Source organism: Monoraphidium neglectum (genome assembly GCF_000611645.1).
Source record: "Monoraphidium neglectum strain SAG 48.87 unplaced genomic scaffold scaffold00622, whole genome shotgun sequence".
Classification (NCBI taxonomy): domain Eukaryota; kingdom Viridiplantae; phylum Chlorophyta; class Chlorophyceae; order Sphaeropleales; family Selenastraceae; genus Monoraphidium; species Monoraphidium neglectum.
Window position 1 is genome coordinate 1 of NW_014013006.1, and position 22895 is coordinate 22895.

Sequence of the window (22895 nt, forward strand, 5' to 3'; positions counted from 1 at the left end):
CGGCGAGAGCGGGTCGGAGCAGAGCGAGGAGGGGGAGGGGGAGGGGGACGGCAGGGAGGGGCTGGAGGGGTACGAGGAGAAGCGCAAGTCGTGCGTGGCTGCCATCAGGCGGGACCTGGGGGGCCTCGTGCGGAGCAAGGGCTTCTTCTGGGTCGCGACACAGGTGGGCCGCTGGGGCACGCGGAGGTGGCTGGGCTGCGGGGAGGACAAACCAGCAAGCGGCGCTGCCAGCCGTGCACCATAGCATTCCACGCGCGCCTCGCGCCCGGAGGAGCCGTGCCCAGGCTGCTTTCTGCGGTCTTTGTGTCCATGCCTGCGGCGTCCCTTGCGTTTGCCACCGTAACGTGTCAGCTGAAGCGCTGCAACGATCCCTCACGCACCGCTCGCGCGCCCTCTTCCACCCCTGCGCCCCCAGCACGACTCGATGCTGGAGTGGAGCCACGCCGGCGTGCTGCTGAGCGTGGGCCGCCTTGGCCCCTGGTTCGCGGCCCTGCCAGAGGTGAGAGGGGGAGGGTTGAGGGGCGGGCGCGAGCGGCCTGGGCCGAGCAGAGCGTTGTCCATTGGTTGATAAAGCGCTGAGGCGGTGCTTCGAGGGGTAGCCTGCAGCTGGCCTGGTGGCTGCTTTGCGCCTCGGCCAGCAGGCAGCCCGCGGCTCTCACACTCCATATTCCCTTCGCATCCGCTCTACCTCGGGCAGAGGGCATTGCACTCTCGAGGCGGCCCCGAGCGCGGGCAACCCCCTGCGTTCCCCCCACTCAAAATGCGCCACCCACCCACCCACACATCGCCCCAGGAATCGTGGCCGGAGGACGCGACCGCGCGGGAGCGCATCCGCGCGGACTTTGACCCGACCTCGCCGCCCGAAGCCGTGGGTGACAGGCGGCAGGAGGTGGTGTTCATAGGGCAGTCCCTGGACCGCGAGGCCATCACGGCGGCGCTGGACGCGTGCCTTTGCAGCGAGGAGGAGGTGGCGGCGGCGGCGGCGGGGCGGCTGGAGGACCCGCTGTTTGGGGATGACGACGAGGAGGAGGGGGAAGGGGAGGAGGAGGAGCAGGAGGGCAGGGAGGGTCGAGGCAAGAGGCAGGAGAAGTAGGCGCGGCATTCGCGCTTCTCGCTCTGTCTTGAGAGGCCGCGAGGCGGGTGGGACTGCGCAGGCTGTGGCGGTGGAATTTTGGGGCATTGCAGCATCCACCGTCCACCCTGAATGCTTGCACCTGCCCGAGCTGTAATGCGAATCCTGAATCGGCCTGGAAGGAACCATGCCTTCTTGTGCTCAACAAGCAAGCCTGCCAGACATCCACAAAACTCAGACGCTGTGGTGGGGTTGTGGCACCATCCCGCCGGCATGGACGCCAAATGCCATGCCGTGGCTTCACTCTTAATCTTTCACTTTTTTCCGGTATCAATCAAAGCCAACGCTCGGGGGCCTGACTTGCAGTGGGTTCAGTTGATGGCGTGATGACTGGCGCTGGTCCGCAGGACCAGCCAGGTAATCATGATGCCCATTGGCCGCTGATGTGGGGTGACACCAATTGCTCTCGACACACCTTGATTGTTGTGGATTACATTTGGATGTTGCAGCAAACAGTGATTACAGATTAGCAGCACCAGCAAATCACAAGGTGATCAAGGAGTACCCCGTTAGCCCGGCCTCCTCTTTGGCAATCGAAAGCAGGACTTGCAGCAGTGCGTACACGCAGACCTCTTGAGTTCGGCGCCGACCTGAAGTCAATGATGGCGGCAGTCACCAGCATGTTCCAGTGACGCATGCAATGAAACCGCCGACAAGACGGTAGGAAGCAAGGGCGGCGTCCGCGCGAGCTCTGCCACGCGGGCGTCGGCCTTGATGGCGTGTCTTGGCAGCCGCTCAAGGGGCCGCTTTTGAAAGTCTTGCGGGTGGGGCCCAGCTGTGGGCGGCAGAGCCTCAGGCCTTGCTGGCGCCGAGGTACTCAGAGATTGCCTGCGCATGAGACAAACGGTTCGGAGGCATGCAGTCGGCGCCTCGTGCGGTGCATTGCCAAGCGTCACATCGCTATAGCGACCAGGCCGTGATCACTGCAGCAGAGGGCAGCTAGAGTACAGGTCGTTGGGCTGACAAAGAACCGGCCCGCAGGCGCAGCCCAAGACCTGAGGGGCCGCCCCTCACCGGCAGGGCCTTGAAAGCGGTGAAGAAGGCCAGCAGGCGCTGGTGGCTCTGCAGCAGGTCGAGGCCCTGGGTCGTGGTGTCGTCCCAGATCTGGAGGTGACGAGTGGTCGCGATGAGGGAGCGTCAGTGAGTGGGCGACAGGGAGACGGGGCGCCAGCAAAAGTCAGGGCTCTGCGGGCATTGCGTCGCAGGCACAACATGTTGTGCTGCACCCTGCACGCGACCAATCAGCAAGGCCACCTATTGAGCCAAGTCGCAGCACGTCACACAGGCCAGCGCAGGGCTCCCCCCCTCAGGCCAGCCGTCTGCGCGCCCTGCCGATGGCTCACCTGTGAGAACAGCAGGGCGTCCGCATAGGTCAGGGCCCCGCCGGCGGTGGCTGAGGCCCCGGTGCTGCCGTAATAGCCCAGCAGGGCCTCCAGGCCGGCATAGTACCTATGGAGGTTTTGGGATGTGGTGCCCGGAAGATTTCCAGTCAGCAAGGGGGAACGGGGGTCAAGTGACGACGAAGGGGGCGAGGCGATGCGCGTGTCAGGTACATCCCCCAGGCTGACCAGGAGCAGCAGGCAGAAGCTGGAAGGCTGGGACGGCCACCCGGCATCGGCAGAGTTCGTGAAGACAGGCAGTCAGACCAGTCAGCCCGTGCGGAGCGCGGCTAGCGCAGTGAATGGTGATGTTGGGAGGCGTGTAATACAACTGATAGAATGCGCCGTTGCCAGTGCACGAGGCTCACTTGGGGCGTGCGCTGGCGTAGGTGGCCTTGGCGTCGTCGCCGCCCAGTGATGCCACCCAGGCCTCCCTCCAGGGCACGTACTCGTCGGCCACGCCGTCCGCTGCCAGGTCAGCGTCGATGTCCTTGCCGTACAGCCCTGCAGGGACACAGCGTTGACAGCACAGGGCGCAGCCGTAAGAACAGTTGCAAACACATCCACGATGAACAGCCGAGGAACACCGAGCAGTGGATGCCGGGGTGCTGGTGCCCGGGCTCGACATGGCAGCAAGCCCCGGGCGCGACTGGCAATGCCGGATTGCTGCGAGAGGCGCCCAGGGCCGTCCAGGCAAGGCAGTGCTGGGGCTGGGCCAGGCTGAGCATTCGGAGGCGCAGGGGCACGCGCGCGGTGGCCAGGCTGCGGCGCGGCGCACCCTGGGCCTTTGCGAGGTAGCGGGTGGTGGCCACATGCTGGATGAGGCGCTTGGACCCGACGGTGATGACGGGCAGCACCCCCAGGGGGGACTCGCCGCTGTCCTTCACCTCCTGCTTCACGCCGGCCCTCCACTCGGCGAAGTCCACCAGGTCCTCCTGCGCAGGGGAAGGGGGGGCGGCGTGCGTCGGGAGAGGGGGCCGGGTGTTGAGAGGCGAGGGCTGGGAGGTTGGTGAGTGGTGGAGTTTGTTGGGGCAGTGCAAATGGTGCGGGTAGAGCTGTTGGTTGCAAGGGGGGCAAGGGCGTGAGGAATGCTGGGAGAGTTTCGTGAGCGATTAAGTGGGCCCAGGGATTTGGATTAAATCGCCGCGAGCGGTCCTGGTGGCCCCTCACCTTGTAAGGCACGCGGGCGGCCAGCAGGAAGAAGCGCACGGCCCCGCCGCGCCCGGCGAGGCCGTTGGGCAGCGCCAGATACTGTGCAGAGAGAGGTTGATTGCATAAGAATTGTACGTTCAGTGTCGCAGCCCAAGTGTGGGGTTGGCTGCCGAGCTGGCGCTGCACGGACAAGGTGCCATGTGCTGATGTGCATCGGCAACGAGGGGCCACCCAAAAATGCTCGTCATGCACACGGCGCAGCGGAATGGCCGCGTGGCTGACCTTGAAGGTAACCGGATCGACGATCGCCATTGCACAAACCGGGACGGAGGCTCCGAAGGAGCTGTTGAGCAGGGACAAGGCGGCAGAGGCGGGCTGAATGACGCGATCGGATCGAGCTTGTTTCGTTGGTGTAGTAAACAATGTCTGTCAAAATTTATAAAAGTATACCTCATTACCTTGGAGTCGTAGTCGGCCGTCACCGTCTCATCAGCCTCAACGGGTGCGTCGCAGGTGACGCATACCTACATATGCGTATAACACCGAGGACTCATAAAAGGCTTGTTTGCAAAAAGAGCAGCCACCCTGATGCCCGTACACGCGCTTTGTACCCGTCGCTGTTCGCTGCACCGCTCTTTCGGCAAGGGGTTTGTGCCCTTCGTAACAAACAGGTCGCGGTTGCATAGCCAGCGCATTCACGGCGCATCTTGTCCAGCACCGCCCACATCGTCCCGCTCCCCTGGCCGCTCCCCGGGCCGCTTGCACACCCGCGCGCCGCGAACTGGGCAACCGAGGCGAGGTCGTACCTCAGCCATGCCGGAGGTGCCAGCCATCGATGCCGACACGCTCAGCCCCTTCCACTGGGGGGAGCAGCACGTGCAGCGCAGGGCCGCCGTGCGCGACAGGGCCGAGGATGTCGGTGAGCGATCAGGCCTGCGCCGCCGACACCAATGCGCGGTTTGCAGGAATTCGAGTTTTGCAGCTCCTGCCTGCCCATGCGCAAGCCACAGATACTGAGTCAAATAGATACGCCGCATCTACCTTGCGTGGCCGTTGGCGCACATGCTTTTGCACGTGACACACCGCCAGCTTGCCAAAACCATAACCGCCTGGGTGCACCCCTGTGCAGGCCGCCGCTTCATCCGTCCGTACATGCCAGACCAGCACCGCGAGTTTTACGCAGAGCTGGTGAGCCCGGGAACAGTTGATGGACCGCACGGCATCGCCGCTGTGTGCGTCCTCGGTTCTTTCTTGCGCTTCGGCGCATCCCGGGGGCCCAACGCGCCAATTGCCACCAAGTTGTTGGTGTCACAAATGTGCTGCTGCGGCATGTGCTGCGCTGGTTTGCACCTGAATCCTGCTACCAACAAACATGGTTTCAACTCATCCGTTCAACGGGCGCATGGTGCGCAGCGTGTGGACGCGCCTGAGCACACGGCATCACCACAGGGGCCGCGGCCGCAAGACCAACTCATTCAACCCGCCCGCCGCCCACCAATCCCAGATGTTATTCTTTGTGGGCAGCGTGGACGCGGAGGGGCGTCCCTGGGCCTCGGCGCTTTTTGGCCGCCCGGGGTTTGTGTCCGCACCAGACCCGCACCACATCGTCATCGCGCCTGGCAGCCGCGGCGCCGCAGGTCAGCGGTGCTGACACCACATGCATATGCTGTCCGAAGACAGGGGAAGGGGTTGGCGTGTCTACGGCAGGGGACTGGGGTGGGAGGTCAATGGCGTCAGGGATGCCGTCGGCTGGCGTCAGTCAACCTGCCCGTCCAGGCCGCGATGGCTGCACAGTACACGCCCACAGGCGCACTTTGAGCACCCCGTCCATAGACTTGTGCCTTTGTCCATCCGATGCACTGCAGACCCGGCCAACCTGGCGGTGGGCTCCAAGGTGGGCGCGCTGGGCCTGCAGCTGCACACCCGCCGCCGCAACCGCGTCAACGGCACAGTGGTGGCCGCCACCCCTGAGGGCGGGCTGCTGCTGCAGGTCGACCAGTCGTTTGGCAACTGCCCAAAGTACATCCAGGTGGGCGGTGGGACTGGGTTCCCCAGTAAGGGCCCATTTCCTTCATCCTGCAACACGCAGCGCCATAGCAGCCAAGCGCACCTGGACAGGTGCTGCACCGCTTGTGCAACAAAAGGCATTCTTGCCTCCGGATGTGCTTGCTGATGATGCTGCTGCTGCTGCTGCTGACATTTGCTCCATCTTGCTTGCGTTGACACCCGCTTTGTCATCCCCCCTCAATCTGCTGCCGTCATCAGACGCGTGACATCACTCTGGACGAGGACCGCCTCGCCGCGCACCATGCTGCCTCCACTGATGCGCAGCTGACAGCCCCGGGTAGCCCCTCGCAGCAGCAGCAGCAGCAGCAGCAGCAGCGTGGCGTCGGGGCGCTGGGCCCGCGGCAGCGGGCGCTCATAGCGGGGGCTGACACCTTCCTGCTGGCCACATGCCTGCCACCAGGGCGCGAGGAGGTGAGGGCCCGCAGGGTGAGGGGCCTGCACATGCTTGAACTGACCTCCAGGCGGCCTTTCCTATATTCCTGCTTTCTGAACCACCCATACATGCGGCTGGTGGAGTTTCTGGCTGCGGCAAGTTGGCCAACGCATGATTGCGCCCGATACCCGCACCACCCGCGAGCAGGGGGACGGCACCGCGGGCCCTGCCCACACGGCGGCCACCGGCTGCGATGTGTCCCACCGCGGAGGTCCCTCCGGCTTTGTGGAAATCGACGAGGCGGGCCTGCTCCTGACGTGGCCGGACTACGTTGGCAACAACTTCTTCAACAGTCTGGGTGGGTCTCGGGGTTCTTGGTGGAGTCAGCTGATTCCTGACATTGTATCCAGTTGCTCCACACCCTCCTGCTGTTTCCTCCAGGTCTGCTGCGTGGGTGTCCTCAAGGCCAGTGACTGCAACGAAGGTCACGAACTTCAAGTGCCCCCCTTTCCCTGCCGCACAACGCAGGCAACATCGCCGCCAACCCGGCAAGCGGTCTGCTGTTCATCGACTGGCTGACGGGTGACACCCTGCAGGTTGCGGGGGAGGCGGTTGTTGACTACGAGGCCACGTCACTGCCGGGAGCGCAGCGCACCGTGAACTTCCAGGTGAGTAGGTGCTCACGGCTGAAAACACACAAACTCTTGGTGCTTGGTCAAGGCGACGGGGTGCATCGACAGACGGGCAAGCAATGGCAGCAGGGTGGGCGTGTGTTTGCGCCCTGCTTCGAGGTGTCGTTGAGCACAGGCAGTCAGTGCGGGTGGCACGTCGTCGCCACGCAAGGCAACAGAAGCTCAGCGCACGCAGCTGATGCCGGCCGCAACTGATGCAGGCCCACGCACGCCTTGGCACAGGTGCGCGAGTGGGTTCACATCCCCGCCGCGCTGCCAATCCGGCCGGCGCCTGTGATCGAGCGCAGCCCGTACAACCCACGCCTGCTGGCCGGCGCGGGCCCCGCGCCTGAGCCGGTGCGGCTGGTGCGAGTGGCCCTGGAGGCGGAGGGCATCAAGACGGTGAGGCGCTCTGGGGCCGGCCTACTGCATTGTTGATCGCACTGCAAGCCTTCTTGCCTGTTGGGGTGGCGGTGTGTTGCGTGATCTTGTTGCGTCCACACCGTCTGCTGGTCACATGGCAGCTGCTGCAGAATTGCTTGAGGTTTGCGGCAACCCCGTGCTGCGGTCACAATGTGCCCTATGGCCGCATCACAAATACCTTGCACCCGCCTGTGTGAATTATTTCTCATTCGTTCTATGTTATAGCTCACGTTTTTAGTACTGATGGGTTCCCACACCGCATGCTCCCCAAACCTCACAGTACGAGTTTGAGGCTCCGCCCTCCATGCGGTACAGCCCCGGCCAGTTCGCATCGTTTGACTTCACGGTTGACCAGGGAGGGGGGACGCGGTCCGTCATCAACCGCACCTGGACCATCAGCAGCCACCCCGAGGAGACGGCGGCAAGGTGGGTGAGGGCGGCGCACCCAGCGGCTCTTCGTGTCTGGCGGTAGTACTGCTCACGTACTCAGGGGTGTGGGCTGTGTCCGGGCGCGCACCTCTTTGTGCTCGTGTAGAGTCTGCATGGAATGGCAGGCATTCACATGGTACACTGGCAACCGTGGCGGGTTGTGGCGACTGTGGCGGACGTGCAAATCAGCCATCGATGTCACCGGTGCATCCCTGCCCCTGCCTGGGTCGCCTTTGTCCCACCACTTTCGCAGCGGGCGCTTCTCCATCACCGTTAAGCGCGCCGGCCTCGTGTCAAGCCTGCTGTTTGATTCCGCGACGCCCGGTGACGCGGTGGCGTTCCGAGGGGTGGGCGGCAGCTTCACGCCCGTGACCAACAGCACCCGGCCTGCCCTGCTCGTGGCAGGCGGCATCGGTGAGCGGCGGTCCGCTGGTATTCCTCAAGGACGGCCATGAGCTTCCCATGTAGTGCTGCCGGCCAGTACAGCATGTTCCGGGGTGCAGCATGTTGCACGTTTCGTTCGGCAGTTGAGCGTCCTCCCGGTCTTCTTATGATCACACGCCAATTCATCCCATGCCCCATCGGTTTGCCAATCTCTCCTGCCCCCCATCTGTTGTGGCTTATCGTGATGCTTTGCGCCGCTCTTGACCCCTCATGGTCCCTCACTCGGCGCCCCTCCCCCCAACCTGGCGAACCCCAGGCATCACCCCCCTGCGCGTCATGTTCAAGCAGCTGCTGTCCGAGGGCCGCGCCGCCACGCTGCTCTACTCCGTGCGCAGCCCCCAGGAGGCGGCCTTCCTGCAGGAGCTCACTGAGCTAGCCCAGACGCAGGCCGGCGCTGCTGACGCCGGCGCCGACGCCGGGGGCGGTGCCGAGGATAAGAGAAAGCCGCCCAGCGCTGCTGTCGTAGCCACTGTCACGGGCAGCGCAAACGGGGCCTGGGGCGGCCGGCGCGGGAGGATCGATGAGGCGTTGGTGCAGGAGGTGGCAGGCGGCGGCGGCCTGGCGGGGTGGGAGGTGTACATGTGCGGGCCGGAGGCGTTCATGGCGGCGGTGGAGGGGGTCCTGGTGGGCTGCGGTGCCGAGGCTGCCCACATCCACACTGAAAGCTTCAGCTTCTGATGCCGCTGGTTCACGCTGCCCCAAAATCTTCACTGTACGATACCATTGTGTCACCATGTCGGTGCTGCTGCACAGGCTGGCATGCTTCCATACATTTGATAGTGGGTGTGCACTTGGAGCTTACTTCCTGCCTACCACAAGCCGTACCACAACTGTTGTGCCGACTTCGTTGAGCATCATGGCGTGGAGTGCGTCCACGATGGACGTGGAAAGCTGCAACTTTATGGCAGCAATGCATGTGGACTTGTGGAACAGCGCAACCGCTGCGTGCACACAGAGTATCGCGAAGCCTCTGACTCCGCTTTGCTGTGATGGCCGTGGAGTGTGCCAGCATTTGCTGCTGTTGTACAACCACCTCCTTGAGCTTGCCTGCTGTGTCGATTGTTTCACCAACCACCACCAAATTCAGTGCTTGAGCATAGCACTGCTGAGTAAGCCATACTACCATCTTTCCTTGTGAGACCAGCTGGGGCAAACTTCAGCACAATCTGGAGGCTCTCTATGTCCTGTCAAATTGCTAGCAAATTGGCGTGTGAGATGCGCTGCCTGACGAGCCTTGCCATGCGTGATCTTGTTGAGTGCAAGCGCGCTCAGCAAATCACACAAGTATGCCTCTGTATCGAAAGAGTAATGCAAGCCAGACCCTAATTGATGCAATTTCGCACGTAGCATGCTCGCCCACTGTACGGGGGGGTCGTCTTAGTCATCATCTTGAACAAGCGTATCGTGCTGGCGTCTTCAGTGGCACGTCATCATTCTGAGTTTGTGATGCGCGCGTGCTTCGGCAAACCACAGCTGTGCCTGGACATGATGATCCTCGTGGTCATGGAGTTTCGTAAGCCCCAACGGTGCGTCGCCCGTGACGCATATCGTTTCTCAGACCGATACCTTTTGTAGTGCCTGAATTTTATACAAGGCTTTGTTTGAAAAAAGGGCAGCCACCCTGATGCCTGTACACGCATTTTCTACCCGTCGCTGCACGCTCCACCGGTCGTTCGGCAAGGGGTTCGTGCACTTTGCATCAGACAGGTTGCGGCTGCTTATTCACCGCGTTTACGGCGCGTCTCGTCAAGCAGCGCCCATCTCGTCCCAGTCCCCTGGCCGCTCCCCTGGCCGCTTGCACACCCGCGCGCCCGGAACTGGGCAACCGAGGCCAGGTCGTACCCTAGCCATGCCGGAGGTGCCAGCTGCCAACGCTGACACTCTCAGCCCCTTCCACTGTGGGGAGCAGCACGTGCAGCGCAGGGCCGGCGTGCGCGACAGGACCGAGGATGTCGGTGAGCGGCCAGGCCTGCGCCGCTACGCTCGCTGTTCGCAGGAATTCAAGTTTTGCAGTTCCAGTCCCAGTGGTCCTGCCCATGCGCAAGCCATTCATAATGAGACGAACGGATACGCCGCATTCACCTTGCATGACCGTTGGCGGATGTGCCTATGCACATGACACAATGCCAGCTTGCCAAAAGCCATGACCTGCTTTGGGCCCGGGCGCACTGTGCAGGTCGCCGCTTCATCCGTCCGTTCATGCCAGACCAGCACCGCGAGTTTTACGCAGAGCTGGTGAGCCCCGGAAAAGTTGATGGACCGCACGGCATCGCCGCTGTGTGCGCCTCCAGTTGCTTCTTGCCCTGTCGGCCGTCCTGTCAGCCCAAGGCGGCAGTTGGTGGGGTCGCAAGTGTGCTGCAAAGGGATGACGGTGCTGCGCTGGCTTGCACCTGAATCCTGCCACTGGCAAACATCGTTTCAACATTCATCAAACGAGCGCATGGGTGCACGCCAGGCAGACGCCACCATGCACAGTCTCCACAAGGAGTCACCACAGGGGCAGCAGCCGAGAGACTGACCCATTCACCTTGCAGCCGCCCGCCGTCCACCAATCCCAGATGTTATTCTTTGTGGGCAGCGTGGACGCGGAGGGGCGCCCCTGGGCCTCAGCGCTTTTTGGCCGCCCGGGATTTGTCTCTTCGCCAGACCCCCACCACCTTGTCATTGCGCCTGGCAGCCGCAACGCCGCAGGTCTGTGGGGGAAGCACAAGCGGCACCCATTGTACGTATTGAGGCCAGAAGACAAGAGAAGGTGGCGACGTGTCGACGGCAGGGGACTGGGTTGTTAGGCGGCGCTCAACATCCAAAATCAGGGCTGGCTTCATTCCGCTGCGGTTGGCCCGCTCGGCTAAGCTGCTTCTGTGCCCGCCACGCATAGGTCACAAGGCACCCTCCCAGCACCCAATCAATGTTCTCGTGCTGCTACGCAAAACAATGCACTGCAGACCCAGTCAACCTGGCCGTGGGGTCCAAGGTGGGCGCACTGGGCCTGCAGCTCCACACCCGCCGCCGCAACCGCGTCAACGGCACAGTGGTGGCCGCCACCCCTGAGGGCGGGCTGCTGCTGCAGGCCGACCAGTCGTTTGGCAACTGCCCAAAGTACATCCAGGTGGGGGGTGGGACTGGGTTCCCCAGTAAGGGCCCATTTCCTTCATCCTGCAACACGCAGCGCCATAGCAGCCAAGCGCACCTGGACAGGTGCTGCACCGCTTGTGCAACAAAAGGCGTTCTCGCCTCGCCTCCGGATGTGCTTGCTGCTGCTGCTGCTGCTGCTGCTGCTGCTGCTGCTGCTGCTGGCGCTCTCTCCATCGTGCTTCCATCGACCCCCACTTCGTCATCCCCCCTCGATGTGCTGCCGCCATCAGACGCGTGACATCACTCTGGACGAGGACCGCCTGGCAGCCCACCACGCTGCCTCCGCCGGCGCGCAGCTGACGGCCACGGCCAGCCCCTCGCAGCAGCAGCAGCAGCAGCAGCAGCAGCGTGGCGCCGGCGCCCTGGGCCGGCGGCAGCGGGCGCTCATAGCGGGCGCCGACACCTTCCTGCTGGCAACGTGCCTGCCGCCAGGGCGCGAGGAGGTGAGGGCCCCCAGGGTGAGGGGCCTGCACATGCTTGAACTGACCTCCAGGCGGCCTTTCCTATATTCCTGCTTTCTGAACCACCCATACATGCGGCTGGTGGAGTTTCTGGCTGCGGCAAGTTGGCCAACGCATGATTGCGCCCAACACCCGCACCGCCCGCGAGCAGGGGGACGGCACCGCGGGCCCTGCCCGCACGGCGGCCACCGGCTGCGATGTGTCCCACCGCGGTGGTCCCGCCGGCTTTGTGGAAATTGACGAGGCAGGCCTGCTCCTCGCTGACGTGGCCTGACTACGTTGGCAACAACTTCTTCAACAGTCTGGGTGGGTCTCGGGGTTCTTGGTGGAAGTCAGCTGTTGCTGACATTGTATCCAGTTGTTCCATACGCTCTTGCTGTTTCCTTCAAGTCGGCTTGCTGCACACTGCTGTGTGGGTGTCCTCAAGGCTGGTGACCACAGCAAAGGGTGAGACATCCCCCCCGTTCCTCCCGCACAACGCAGGCAACATCACCGCCAACCCGGCAAGCGGTCTGCTTTTCATCGACTGGCTGACGGGTGACACCCTGCAGGTCGCGGGGGAGGCGGTTGTTGACTACGACGACACGTCACTGCCGGGGGCGCAGCGCACCCTGAACTTTCAGGTGAGCGGGTGTTTACGGTACTGTAGAAGACAAACATGCACTTGGGCCGAGACAGCCGGGTGCACCAACAGAGGGGCAATTCACAGCTGCTGGGCGGGCACGCGCTCGTGCGTCCCATTCGTTGAGGTGCCGAGGAGGACAGGCAGCCTGAACAGGCCGCATCCCCCATCCCTGCTCGAGGCAAAAAGGCCACAGCCCACGCCGCTGATGCCGGCCCGCGCACGCCTTGCCACAGGTGCGCGAGTGGCTTCACACGCCTGCTGCGCTGCCGATCCGGCCGGCGCCCGTTATCGAGCCCAGCCCCTACAACCCGCGCCTGCTGGCCGGCGCCGGGCCCGCGCCCAAGCCTGTGCGGCTGGTGCGTGTGGCCCTGGAGGCGGAGGGCATCAAGACGGTGAGGCGCTCTCGGGCCAGCCTGCTGTAGTGTCGATTGCACTGCAAGCCTTCTTGCCTGTTGGGGTGTATTGCGTGAACTCGTTGCATCCACACCGCTGCAAAGAACAGGCCAGATGCCGCAGAACTTCGTGGTTGTGCGGCAACCTCGTGCTGCGGCCACAATGTACACTGCCGCCGCACCTGAAGCACGTTGCACCGCCTCTGTGATCCTTCTTACGATTCTCCATTGTTGATCACGTTTATTGCTGTTGTGTTTTCAAACCTCTCACATCCCAAACCCGGCAGTACGAGTTTGAGGCCCCCCCGTCCATGCGGTACAGCCCCGGCCAGTTTGCATCGTTTGACTTCACGGTTGACCAGGGAGGGGGGACGCGGTCCGTCATCAACCGCATCTGGACCATCAGCAGCCACCCGGAGGAGACGGCGGCAAGGTGGGCAAAGGCGGCGCAAAGGCGGCGCTCCCGTCGGCTCTTCCTGGCTGGCAGGGGTGCTGCTCACGCACCCAGGGGTGTGGGCTGTGTCCGGGCGCGCACCTCTTTGTGCTCGTGTAGAGTCTGCATGGAATGGCAGACATACACACGATACACTGGCAACCGTGGCGGGTTGTGGCGACTGTGGCGGACGTGCAAATCAGCCATCGACGTCACCGGTGCATCCCTGCCCCTGCCTGGGTCGCCTTTGTCCCACCACTTTCGCAGCGGGCGCTTCTCCATCACCGTTAAGCGCGCCGGCCTCGTGTCAAGCCTGCTGTTTGATTCCGCGACTCCCGGTGACGCGGTGGCGTTCCGAGGGGTGGGCGGCAGCTTCACGACCGTGACCAACAGCACCCGGCCTGCCCTGCTCGTGGCAGGTGGCATCGGTGAGCGGCTTTCTGCTGGTATTCCTGAAGGGCGGCCATGGGCTTCATGTGCTGTGCCGCCAGCAAGTACAGCATGTTGCGCGTTGCCTCCCACAGTGGAGCGTCCCCCGCTTCCCCTAATGCACACAAGCTAACCTCTGCGGCCCCCCAACTTTCTCTGATTCATGGTGCTGCCTGGCGCCGCTCCTGACCCCTCGTGCCCCCTCACTCGGCGCCTCCCCCAAACCTGCTGGCGGACCCCAGGCATCACCCCCCTGCGCGTCATGTTCAAGCAGCTGCTGTCCGAGGGCCGCGCCGCCACGCTGCTCTACTCCGTGCGCAGCCCCCACGAGGCCGCCTTCCTGCAGGAGCTCACCAAGCTGGCCCAGGCGCAGGCCGGCGCTGCCGACGCCGGCGCCGACGCTGGGGGCGGTGCCAAGGAGCCGCCCCGCGCCGCCGTCGTGGCCACGGTCACTGGCAGCGCAAACAGGGCCTGGCGCGGGCGGCGCGGGAGGATTGATGAGGCATTGGTGCGGGAGGTGGCAGGCGGCGGCGGCCTGGCGGGTTGGGAGGTGTACATGTGCGGGCCGGAGGCGTTCATGGCGGCGATGGAGGGGGTCCTGGTGGGCTGCCCACATTCGCACCGAGAGCTTCAGCTTCTGACGTCGCTGGGTCGCACCGCACCAGCTTTTACACAGTACAATACGGTTGTGTTACCATACAGGTGCTGCTGCACAGGCCGGTATGCTTCCTTACCGCTGATGGGAGTGGGTGTGTGCTTGAAGCTTGCTTCCTGCCTACCGCAAGCCGTTCTGAAGCTGTTGTGCCGACCTCTTTGCGCATGACGCCGTGGAGTGCGTCCACGATTGACGTGGAAAGGTGCAGTTATATGTTTCTTTTACTATGTTTTGCAACAAATGTGAATGTGTACAACAGCGCAACCGCTGCGTGCACACGAAGTGTCTTGAAGCCTCTGACCCCACTTTGCCGTGGTGGCCGTGGACTGTGCCAGCATTTCTTGTTGCTGTACAACACCGTAAATTTCGTGAGCCTGCCTGCTGTTTGAAGATTTCCACCGATCACCACAGTATTAGTGCTTGCAATTGAGCAAATCACTGCTTTGTAAGTCATGAAGTTCATCTTGCAATCTCCTTGTGAGACCAGCTTGGGCAAACTTCAGCAGAATTTGGAGGCTCCGTGTAGTCATAATGGCATGTTGGAGGCCGCTTGACGAGCATATCACACGATCCTGTTGAATGCAAGCGGGTTCAGCAAACCACACATTCATTTCTGTGGTGAAAAGGAGTTCAGTCCGGACCCTGCTCATTGCAAATCCAGGCATTGCGGCAAGCAGCATGCTGGACTGGGGTCGCCCTTGGCCTCCCTTAGTAAACGTGTTGGACAAGAGAAACGTACTGGCGTTTTCACGGGCACGTAATCATGGGTTTGCAGTACTTGCGTTGGCAAACGACAGCAGTGCTGGCGTCCGTGCAATAGCATGCTAACATGCAAGCAGGATGGGAATTTGTGCATACACATGCCTGCCTTGAAATTGAAGTGTGTGATCCAGCATCACAAAGGGGCATGCTGCTTTTTTGCCGTCGGCCGCCCCGGGAGCAGCAGGGACGTTTCCTCACCGGTCGCATGCAGCACAGTGCGAGCGGCCGCTCTGCGTCATGCAATGCGAGTGTGTCCGTCACTCCATGTGGTGCCGTCCCACGTTGCAGTCTTTACGGTAGTGTATGCACACACTAAGCGTGCAGCATGGTATAATACCATACTGTAGTCTGCGATACCGTCGCTGCACCTGACCCTGCGAGAACCAGCCGCTCGTGAGCAGCTGGTGCCCTTGTCTAGCCGGCTCGCCGGCCTGACATGGATGAGAAGACGTGCAATCATGCAAAGTTGCACAGGGCCAAAGGCGAGCAGGTGCGCGGACTGGCGCCAAAATCGTCGCAAGAGCTCGGGCGTCGTTACATACAAGATTTTGAGTATTTTATATTCGTTGTAATTGCTGGGGTTGCTGTTCGCCGGGCAGGAGAGTCAGCCTATGGCGCGCCACTTCAAGCCGCTGCAGTGGCTGATGCTTTTGCTCACAGCGCGCGCTTCACCATGACCCAACTTTCCTCGCCACAGGCAGCCCCTTCAGCGGTACACGACCATGCAATGACAGCTGCGCGCAAACGCCCGCGGCTGGCGGTGCTGCTGCTGTCGGCGGTGCTAGCCGCCTTGCTGCCCCGCTTGACTGAGGCCGGCCTGGACATGCGGCTTCGTTTGGGCGTGCCGTTTGCGTTCAACCCATCGGTGCGCGCGCGTGAAGCCGCAATTGCTTTGCTGCGTCCTGGCGGCCGCAGCTGGCCTCCATCCTTGTGCCCGCAAGCAGCGGCATGCATCCGTCTCTGGAACGCGGTCACAAACTCGAGACAGCAACAATGTGCACTCAAAGCAGTCGGCGACGCAGTCCACGGCCCCAACACACGTGCTGCCGCAGGTCATAGCACTCCCTGAGGGCGGCTACCTGACAACTGCGCGCACCGCCTACATGAAAGGTGCACATTCGCGCGCCCGCTGCCGCTCCCCTACGCCCTGCAACTCTCCTCCCCGTCGTGCCTCCAGCACCAAAGACTCGCTGCACCACTGCAGCAGCGCTCTGCGTGGACGGGAGCACCACCCTTGCCTGCCCTGGGACCTCTGCTTGCCTGACCCCCCATCACAACAACGGTCAAGTAGTCGGCATGCCTCTCAAGCGCTTAGCCCTCCCCCCCCATTCGTCCCCCTCCCCTCTCCAGGCGTTGCGGGCCGCTGGTGGTGGATCAACAGCGCCTACATCTGCCGCGACACCGACATCAACTTCCCCCAGCCCGCCTGCCGCCGCTACGACCCCTTCGGCGGCCGCTTCCAGGAGTGCATGTGGCGGGGCCTCGTGGACACGCGCGGGATAGAGGACCCGAAGCTCTTTGTGTGGCCGGGGCGCGGCGTGTACGCGGTCTTCAACCGAAAGCCCCGCGCCATCGCCCGCCCCGACGCCGTGCTCGCCTACGGCACCCCGCCCGCCCCCGAGGCCTGCCCGGACGACGAGCCCTGGCTGCAGCAGTTCATCGCCGCGGTGCGGCCCAGCGCCGGCGCCGGCGAGTGGGCGCTGCGGGAGCCGGTGGCGCTGCGGGTGACGGTGCCCGGCTTTTACGACGAGCAGCGGGCGAAGCGGCAGATTATAAAGGAGAAGAACTGGATGCCGCTCGTCGCGGACGACCGGCTCTACATGGTCCACTCCATCCACCCGCAGCACCTGGTGTTCCAGATCGCTCGCGACGGCTCGACGCCGCGGCAGCTGGCGAGCAGCTGGCCGCCGCGGCTGGGGGCGCTGCTGGAGGGGCGCGACGTGCACGGGGGGCCGCCGGCGGTGCACGTCACGGGGGCCATGCTGGAGGGCGCGGGCCTCGGTGGGGGTAGCAGCGGCAGTGGCGATGGCGTTGACAGCGGCGCAGGAGGCGGGCGGCGTCGCGGCTACCACCTTGGTGTGCTGCACTACTTCACAAAGAACGCCACCTGGAGCAAGACGCGCGGCAAAGACACAAAGGTGCGCGGTGCTGGGGAACGCCTGGGCAGTAGGGTTGCTCGAGTGGCTGGCTCGACCGCGGGGCTGTGCTGGGCCTGGCTCTGGCGGCGCGTTGTGCAACCGCTGCAACGAACGGGGGCTGGCGACGACCCCTGCTTGATGGGGCCGCAGAATTGTTCGCCTTCAAGCCATGCGCCGTGCCAAAGCCCCGTCCCACTCCTTCATCGCCCAACCCACCGAAAACCCCTGCATCTGCACCCCTCCACCTAAACCCTCGCCCTGACCCTTCCCCAAACCCTGACCCTTAACCCCCTCCCGCCAACCCTCCTGTCTCCCATGACCACACCGCAGTACTATTTCCACTACTTCTACAAGATGAGGGACGAGCCGCCCTTCGCGCCCTGCGCCCTGTCTGCCGAGATACCGCTCGTCTTCCGCAGGGCGCGCCCCGCGGCCAATGGCGAGGCGCTGCGGCGGCAGCGCATCTGGAAGGACACGAGCCACACCGCCTTCGTGTCTGGCCTGCACCTGCAGGGGACGCAGCAGCAGAACCAGCGCGCCAACTCCTCGGCGTCGGCGGGGCGAGGCGGCGGTCACGGCGGAGGCAGGGGAGGGACCGGGGCGGGCGCGGCGGCGGGGTCTGAGCCGCGGCTTCTGGTGAGCTACGGATCCAGCGACATCGACGCGCGGCTGCAGATCCTGACGCTGCGGCAGCTGGAGGCCCTGTTCGCAGGCCTGCCAGACACGTGCTGAGCGGAGCGGCATGGCGCGAGCCTGCCGCGAGCAGCGCCGCCGGGCCGCCGACAAGGCGGCGCAGGCCTCGGCTCTTGGGGGCGATGCCCTGCTGCGTTGGTTTGAGTTTTGGCCGTCTTCGACAACCGTCTAGGGCCCACGTATTGATCGCCTTGTGTGCCGTTCACCACATCACTGATGTGCGCGCGTGCTTCAAACGCCCATTGCCCTGTGAGCGCGACGAACGGGCCGAGCATCACAGGCTTGGTCTGCCATTGCAGGTGCCAGGGGAGTGCGGCCACCGCAAGAAGAAATGCAGCGCCTGACCCAAAAACCACCTTTACCATAGAGTTCCTTCCTGCATCCTGCATTTCGAGCTGCTCACCAGAGCTCGTGTTTTTCAACCGTTTGACCGCCTGGAGGCATTGCTTCGCGTGCACACAACGCACACCACACCACCCATTGCGGCGAACGATTGGCAGCCCACACGTTACTGCCCCCCGCCCCCCTTCCTCGCGTCTGGCGCGCATCCGCGCGAGACCCGCCATCATCGGCGCTCATTCTCGCGTGCAGCGCGCTTGCCCTTTGCTTTTGCTGTTCCGAGCCTTTGCTTGACAAGCACACAGAACCCCGGCACCATTTGCACACGCAGGTGCTGACTCACACGACGCTCACCTCACCAACGATTTGCCTGCTGCCGAAACGAGCTCTGCCGTGCTGAGCGTGGCACACCCTTGCACCGCTGCGCAGGCTGCACCCGTCTGCACGGGGTTTGATTTTGGGTTTTATTTGTAAGCTCGCAAGCTCTTTGCTCGACGGGACGGCTCCTGGTTGGCAACCAGCAAATAAATTACTATCAAGTATGGAAAGAGGGAAGTGGGTTGGGGGTTTGCCGCCCGGCGACGCCCTGGAAGCTGGCTGCAGAACTGCAATCCAGCAGATGAACGCATGTACACGAGCCACGAAACTGGCGGCAGATAAAGCCAATGCATGCTGCAATGAGGCTGCCGGCAAAGCAATGGAGGGTGTGCTCGTGGGCGGCGAGGAGGCATGCGGGCACCTCGTGCCTTGTAAACCGGCAGCGGCGCCGTGCGGAGAGGGGCAAGTCACAAGATTTGGCGCGCTCTTGACAGGCCATCGCAGCAGGTTGTTTTCAGGGCACAAAGCGTTCACACGTCCCGGCAGCTTGCGAGGCACAGGCGCACCGACGCGACTGCACCAACAAAAAAACCCACGAAACCGCCCCCGTACATGCGCGTTCGGGATCAGCCCCTGCACGACGGCGACATCACCATGACGTCACGTCAACGCTCATGCGATGCTGTAGATGGTCAGCAGCTTGTCGTCCCCCGCGCTGGCCAGCCGCGTGCCGTCGCCGCTGAACGCCAGCGCCCAGACCTGGTCCGTGTGCTCCCCCAGCGTCTGAACGCACGCCCGGGTCGACAGGTCCCACAGCCGCACCTTGGCGTCACTGGAGCTGGTGGCAAAGGTGGCGCCGCCAGGGTGCACCGCGACCGACAGCACCCACGACTCGTGGCCTGTGGGGAGGGAGGGAGCCCAATTTGGAGGTGGGGGCATGTTTGTTGACCACAGCAAGTGTCAAACTTACCAGGTCAAAGTCATGGCACCTTGAAACCTGCAGCCATGCAACCTCTCACACACACATGTTTCAATGGCAGTCCAAGCAGGCGCAACTCACAAGGCCCTCCCTCTGGTCATCGATGCTTCTGCCTCCCCCTGTCCCACCCGCATGTGCCCACAGCCCGCCCAACCGCCCACCCACCTGAGAACGAGTCCACCAGGCCGCCGCTGTGAGTGTCGTACAGATTGGCATGGCTGTCGTCACTCCCCGTAAGCAGCAGCTTGCCGTCTGCGTTTGCCGAGGGCAGGGGCCGTGCAGGAGCAACAGACATGCTCGGAATGCTTGGCTGCGCGTGCCATGCCTGGCGCAACATCGTGCGTCCAAGAAATGCCTGTTTTAAGAATTCTGCCTGCTGCAACACCTGCAAGACAGAACCCAGCCTTCATCAGTTGAGCAGCCGACATCCCCGGTGACCGGACTGGCGTTGGCTGCAGTCAGGAGCGCACCCTCTCGTCCGGCCCATGCTGACAGGACAGCACCCACCTGGCGTGAACGCCAGCGTCCGCACGGGCCGGTGGTGGCCCTTAAGGCTGTGCAGCAGCTGCCCAGAAGCTGCGTCCCATATCGCCACGGTGCCGTCCATTGCTGAGGCGGCGACCAGCCTGAAGTCGGGGCTGAAGGCCACCGCCAGCACAAATCGCTCCCGCTTTGTGCCGCCATCAACCTGAAAACGAAGGGTTTGCAGCCGTTGGACATGATAAGGAATGGTAGTGACCACCAATGGGTGACGGAGGTGTCACCAGACACCAGGTGTTGCGGCTGCCAAGACACCGCCTGCATCGCAGCCGTTGGCTTTCATGGCTGAACAAGACGCAGCCAGCCCATCAGCTTGAAACGGGCGACACCCTTACCGCTGGTAGGGACAGGGTCGCTTCCGGAGCGGGGTCCTCCGCGCCAGCCCGGTACACGGTCACCACTTCCTTGCTGCCCCCTGCTACTGCGATGCGCACCGCATCCGCGGACACGGGGCCGAACGCAACGCCCCAGCTCTCCGTGGGGAGGGCCTCTATGTTGAATTTGGACTCCGCGGCGGCTGGGTCCCACACGCGCACGATCGAGTCGAGCGCATTGCAGGCGGCGAACTGGCCGGTGGCGTCGACCGAAAGCGACACGGCCCCTAGGCTATACCCCGCAAAGGTGTGAGCTGGGGTCGAAGGTGGGTCGTTGCCGGTGACATCCCAGAGCTTCACTTGCTCGTCCACCGAGCCCGTGAGTAGCTGTGATGTGCCGGGGATCCATGCTGCGCACCAGATCCCCTCCGCGTGAGCTCCCGGGAGCTTATGAAGGGTAGAAGCTCGCATGGCCGCTGATGATCGCCGTTGCGCAGGAACGGGCGGTGTGCAAGAGCCTGGCGAGATCACTACGGTAGTGTTTTGTCGGGCTTCCAGGCGCAGTACGGTACCTGAAAATATTACACCCATGCCCGTTCAATAGCACGCTGCTCAGTGGCAAGAGCAATTCAATCTTACCGTACAGCACTTCCCGCAGATCAGCTCTGGTGTTGCTCAGTCATCTACAGTACCGTGTAGCCGAGCCAACGGAGCCCAGTGGTCGCGTCCACTCGTTCACATCTCTCGTTTATCATCTACATCTGCTGCACGGACGTCCTAGGCCCCTTGCGTGGGGGACGAGCAGCGCGTGCGCCGCTTGCTGCGGTGCAAGTGCGGCATTGCGGCTGGCAGTGTTGCTCAGCGGGAGGGACACTCTCCTGTGAATTTGCGCAGAGAAAATTGACCACCCAAGCCTCTCTGCTGAGTTTTGGCTGCGGTGGTGGGAGGTGGCAGCGCTCAACGTCTGAGCGCGCCGGCAGTCACCCAGGCTGACGAAGAGCTTGCGCAGCTGCGGCGCGAGTGTTGGCAACAGCGGCGGGGGTGGCACAGTGCCAGCGGCGGCATCAGCAGTACCGCCATGGCCCCAAAGAAAAAGCTGGGCCAGATCCTGATCAAGCTCGTCAGCCAGGCCGGCACGGGTGAGCACCCCTGTGGGCTGGGCACATCGCAAGTGCGCGCGCCCTGCCGGCGGCCCCTTCAACCCCTGCTTCCAGCCCCTGCTCAGAAACCCTGACAGAGCTGCTGGGCATCACTCTTGCCACAATTCCGCCAGCCTGCGCCTTGCGCCGCCAACCACCGCCGCCCTTACCCCCACCCCCAAACGCCACTGCACACCCGGACCAACTCCCCCTTCCACTCGGGCCCCCAGGCTTCTTTTACGTGACCAAGAAGAACCCCCGCAACGTGCCCTACAAGCTGCAGCGTGTAAAGTACGACCCAGTGGTCAATCAGCACGTGCTCTTCTCAGAGTCAAAGCTGAAGTGACGTCATCGCGGTGACGCACAAGTGGCGCGACCGCCGATGCAATCGAGCGACCGCTGGAGTTGAGCGGGCTTGGTCTTTGGTTGAGTTCCTTGACCGTAGATTAGGCGTAGCGCACAGGTGGTGCGCATCGGCAGCGCTTGTGCCGCGCGACGCGGTCGGCGTTGGTGCCCTTGTGCTTCGGCAGCGCTAGACGCAGCGGCAGCAGGAGCGGCGGTCATGTGGCAGCGTGGCTGCGGGCGTCCGAGCCAAACACCACCCTCAGCCCGCTGGAAAGCTGCCATGGATGCTGCTGCCACTTGATGTTGTGTGGTGGAATGTGACTTTGCTGACGCCTTGTCCCTATTTTACTCCTGGTTTGTTTGACTGCATTTATTGCCAGTTCAATCCGACGCTATCATGTTGATGCCCCTTGGGGTTGATTGTCGCCGCATGGCCACAAATGCAGCGCAGGGTCCCCAGGGCAGGGCACATGGGTCCCATGAGAGGCTGTGCGCTACCCAACACCCAGACACGCAGAGAGCCTGCTTTGGGTGGCGGTCAAGGGAAGCCTCGGCTGGCGGCTGCAAAAACCTGTGGTGGACACACGAGAGGCAGTTACCAGTGGGAGTTGCAGGGAATTGTGAACGACCAGGCCAGGTCAAAAGACTGGATATATTGCAACACATTGAAAGCCACATCAAATTGCAACCTCAGCGATGGTACCGAAAACACATGCCTTAGCGCCCTAAAAACCTGGGCTGCTGCATGCACGACAGGTGCTGAATGATTTGCAGTGGGGCGCGATGCCTCATGAGGGGCCTTTGAGGCACCAAAACAATCCACTGCAGCCGCCGCCGCTATGGACGCAGGTGCTGCGCTGCGGGTACGTTGCCGCCCTCGCGTTGCCGGGCCCGCGTCACCGCGCGCTGCTGCTGCTGCCGGCCACCATGGCGTGCTCTATGGTGTACATTTTGGCGAGCGAGTTGAAGCCCCGCTGGTCCCCGTTGCGCAGGAGGTTGCCTGCGCGCGCACACCAGGGGGGGGCGGGGGTTGGGTTAGAGCCTCAAACACGGACATGCTGCAGGCGCACCCACAGGCCCACAAGTTTTCCAGGTTTGTGTGCGTGTACACGCACGCACGCACGCACG

The 22895-nt window shown here is 63.2% G+C and overlaps 6 protein-coding genes across 6 annotated transcripts; 4 read left to right on the top strand and 2 right to left on the bottom strand.

Annotated features, from left to right (window-relative positions):
* Positions 1-424: 424 nt before the first annotated feature.
* MNEG_4469 (CobW domain protein) lies at positions 425-1093 on the top strand (the record flags this gene model as incomplete). The annotated part of the gene is made up of 2 exons (XM_014047050.1): positions 425-499; positions 794-1093. 2 exons carry the CDS (start codon positions 425-427, stop codon positions 1091-1093), a joined length of 375 nt encoding a protein of 124 aa, XP_013902504.1.
* An 831-nt stretch (positions 1094-1924) lies between these two features.
* MNEG_4470 (hypothetical protein) lies at positions 1925-3975 on the bottom strand (the record flags this gene model as incomplete). Its single annotated transcript, XM_014047051.1, has 7 exons — positions 1925-1960; positions 2147-2236; positions 2476-2581; positions 2880-3015; positions 3290-3446; positions 3682-3762; positions 3946-3975. 7 exons carry the CDS (start codon positions 3973-3975, stop codon positions 1925-1927), a joined length of 636 nt encoding a protein of 211 aa, XP_013902505.1.
* Positions 3976-4476: 501 nt separating this feature from the next.
* MNEG_4471 (putative pyridoxamine 5'-phosphate oxidase) lies at positions 4477-8748 on the top strand (the record flags this gene model as incomplete). Its single annotated transcript, XM_014047052.1, has 11 exons — positions 4477-4582; positions 4793-4851; positions 5168-5300; positions 5529-5692; positions 5929-6141; positions 6311-6461; positions 6632-6771; positions 7018-7176; positions 7478-7623; positions 7880-8040; positions 8327-8748. The coding sequence occupies 11 exons, from the start codon at positions 4477-4479 to the stop codon at positions 8746-8748; spliced, it is 1854 nt and encodes a 617-aa protein (XP_013902506.1).
* Positions 8749-9919: 1171 nt separating this feature from the next.
* MNEG_4472 (putative pyridoxamine 5'-phosphate oxidase) lies at positions 9920-17832 on the top strand (the record flags this gene model as incomplete). The annotated part of the gene is made up of 15 exons (XM_014047053.1): positions 9920-10025; positions 10247-10305; positions 10629-10761; positions 11016-11179; positions 11436-11648; positions 11915-11972; positions 12150-12289; positions 12525-12683; positions 12971-13116; positions 13384-13544; positions 13788-14146; positions 15660-15827; positions 16015-16072; positions 16313-17100; positions 17431-17832. The coding sequence occupies 15 exons, from the start codon at positions 9920-9922 to the stop codon at positions 17830-17832; spliced, it is 3114 nt and encodes a 1037-aa protein (XP_013902507.1).
* A 1290-nt stretch (positions 17833-19122) lies between these two features.
* On the bottom strand, positions 19123-20754 carry MNEG_4473 (WD repeat-containing protein 61; the record flags this gene model as incomplete). Its single annotated transcript, XM_014047054.1, has 4 exons — positions 19123-19349; positions 19595-19681; positions 19937-20117; positions 20305-20754. 4 exons carry the CDS (start codon positions 20752-20754, stop codon positions 19123-19125), a joined length of 945 nt encoding a protein of 314 aa, XP_013902508.1.
* Positions 20755-21361: 607 nt separating this feature from the next.
* MNEG_4474 (50S ribosomal protein L33) lies at positions 21362-21768 on the top strand (the record flags this gene model as incomplete). The annotated part of the gene is made up of 2 exons (XM_014047055.1): positions 21362-21422; positions 21653-21768. The coding sequence occupies 2 exons, from the start codon at positions 21362-21364 to the stop codon at positions 21766-21768; spliced, it is 177 nt and encodes a 58-aa protein (XP_013902509.1).
* Between the last annotated feature and the right edge of the window lie 1127 nt (positions 21769-22895).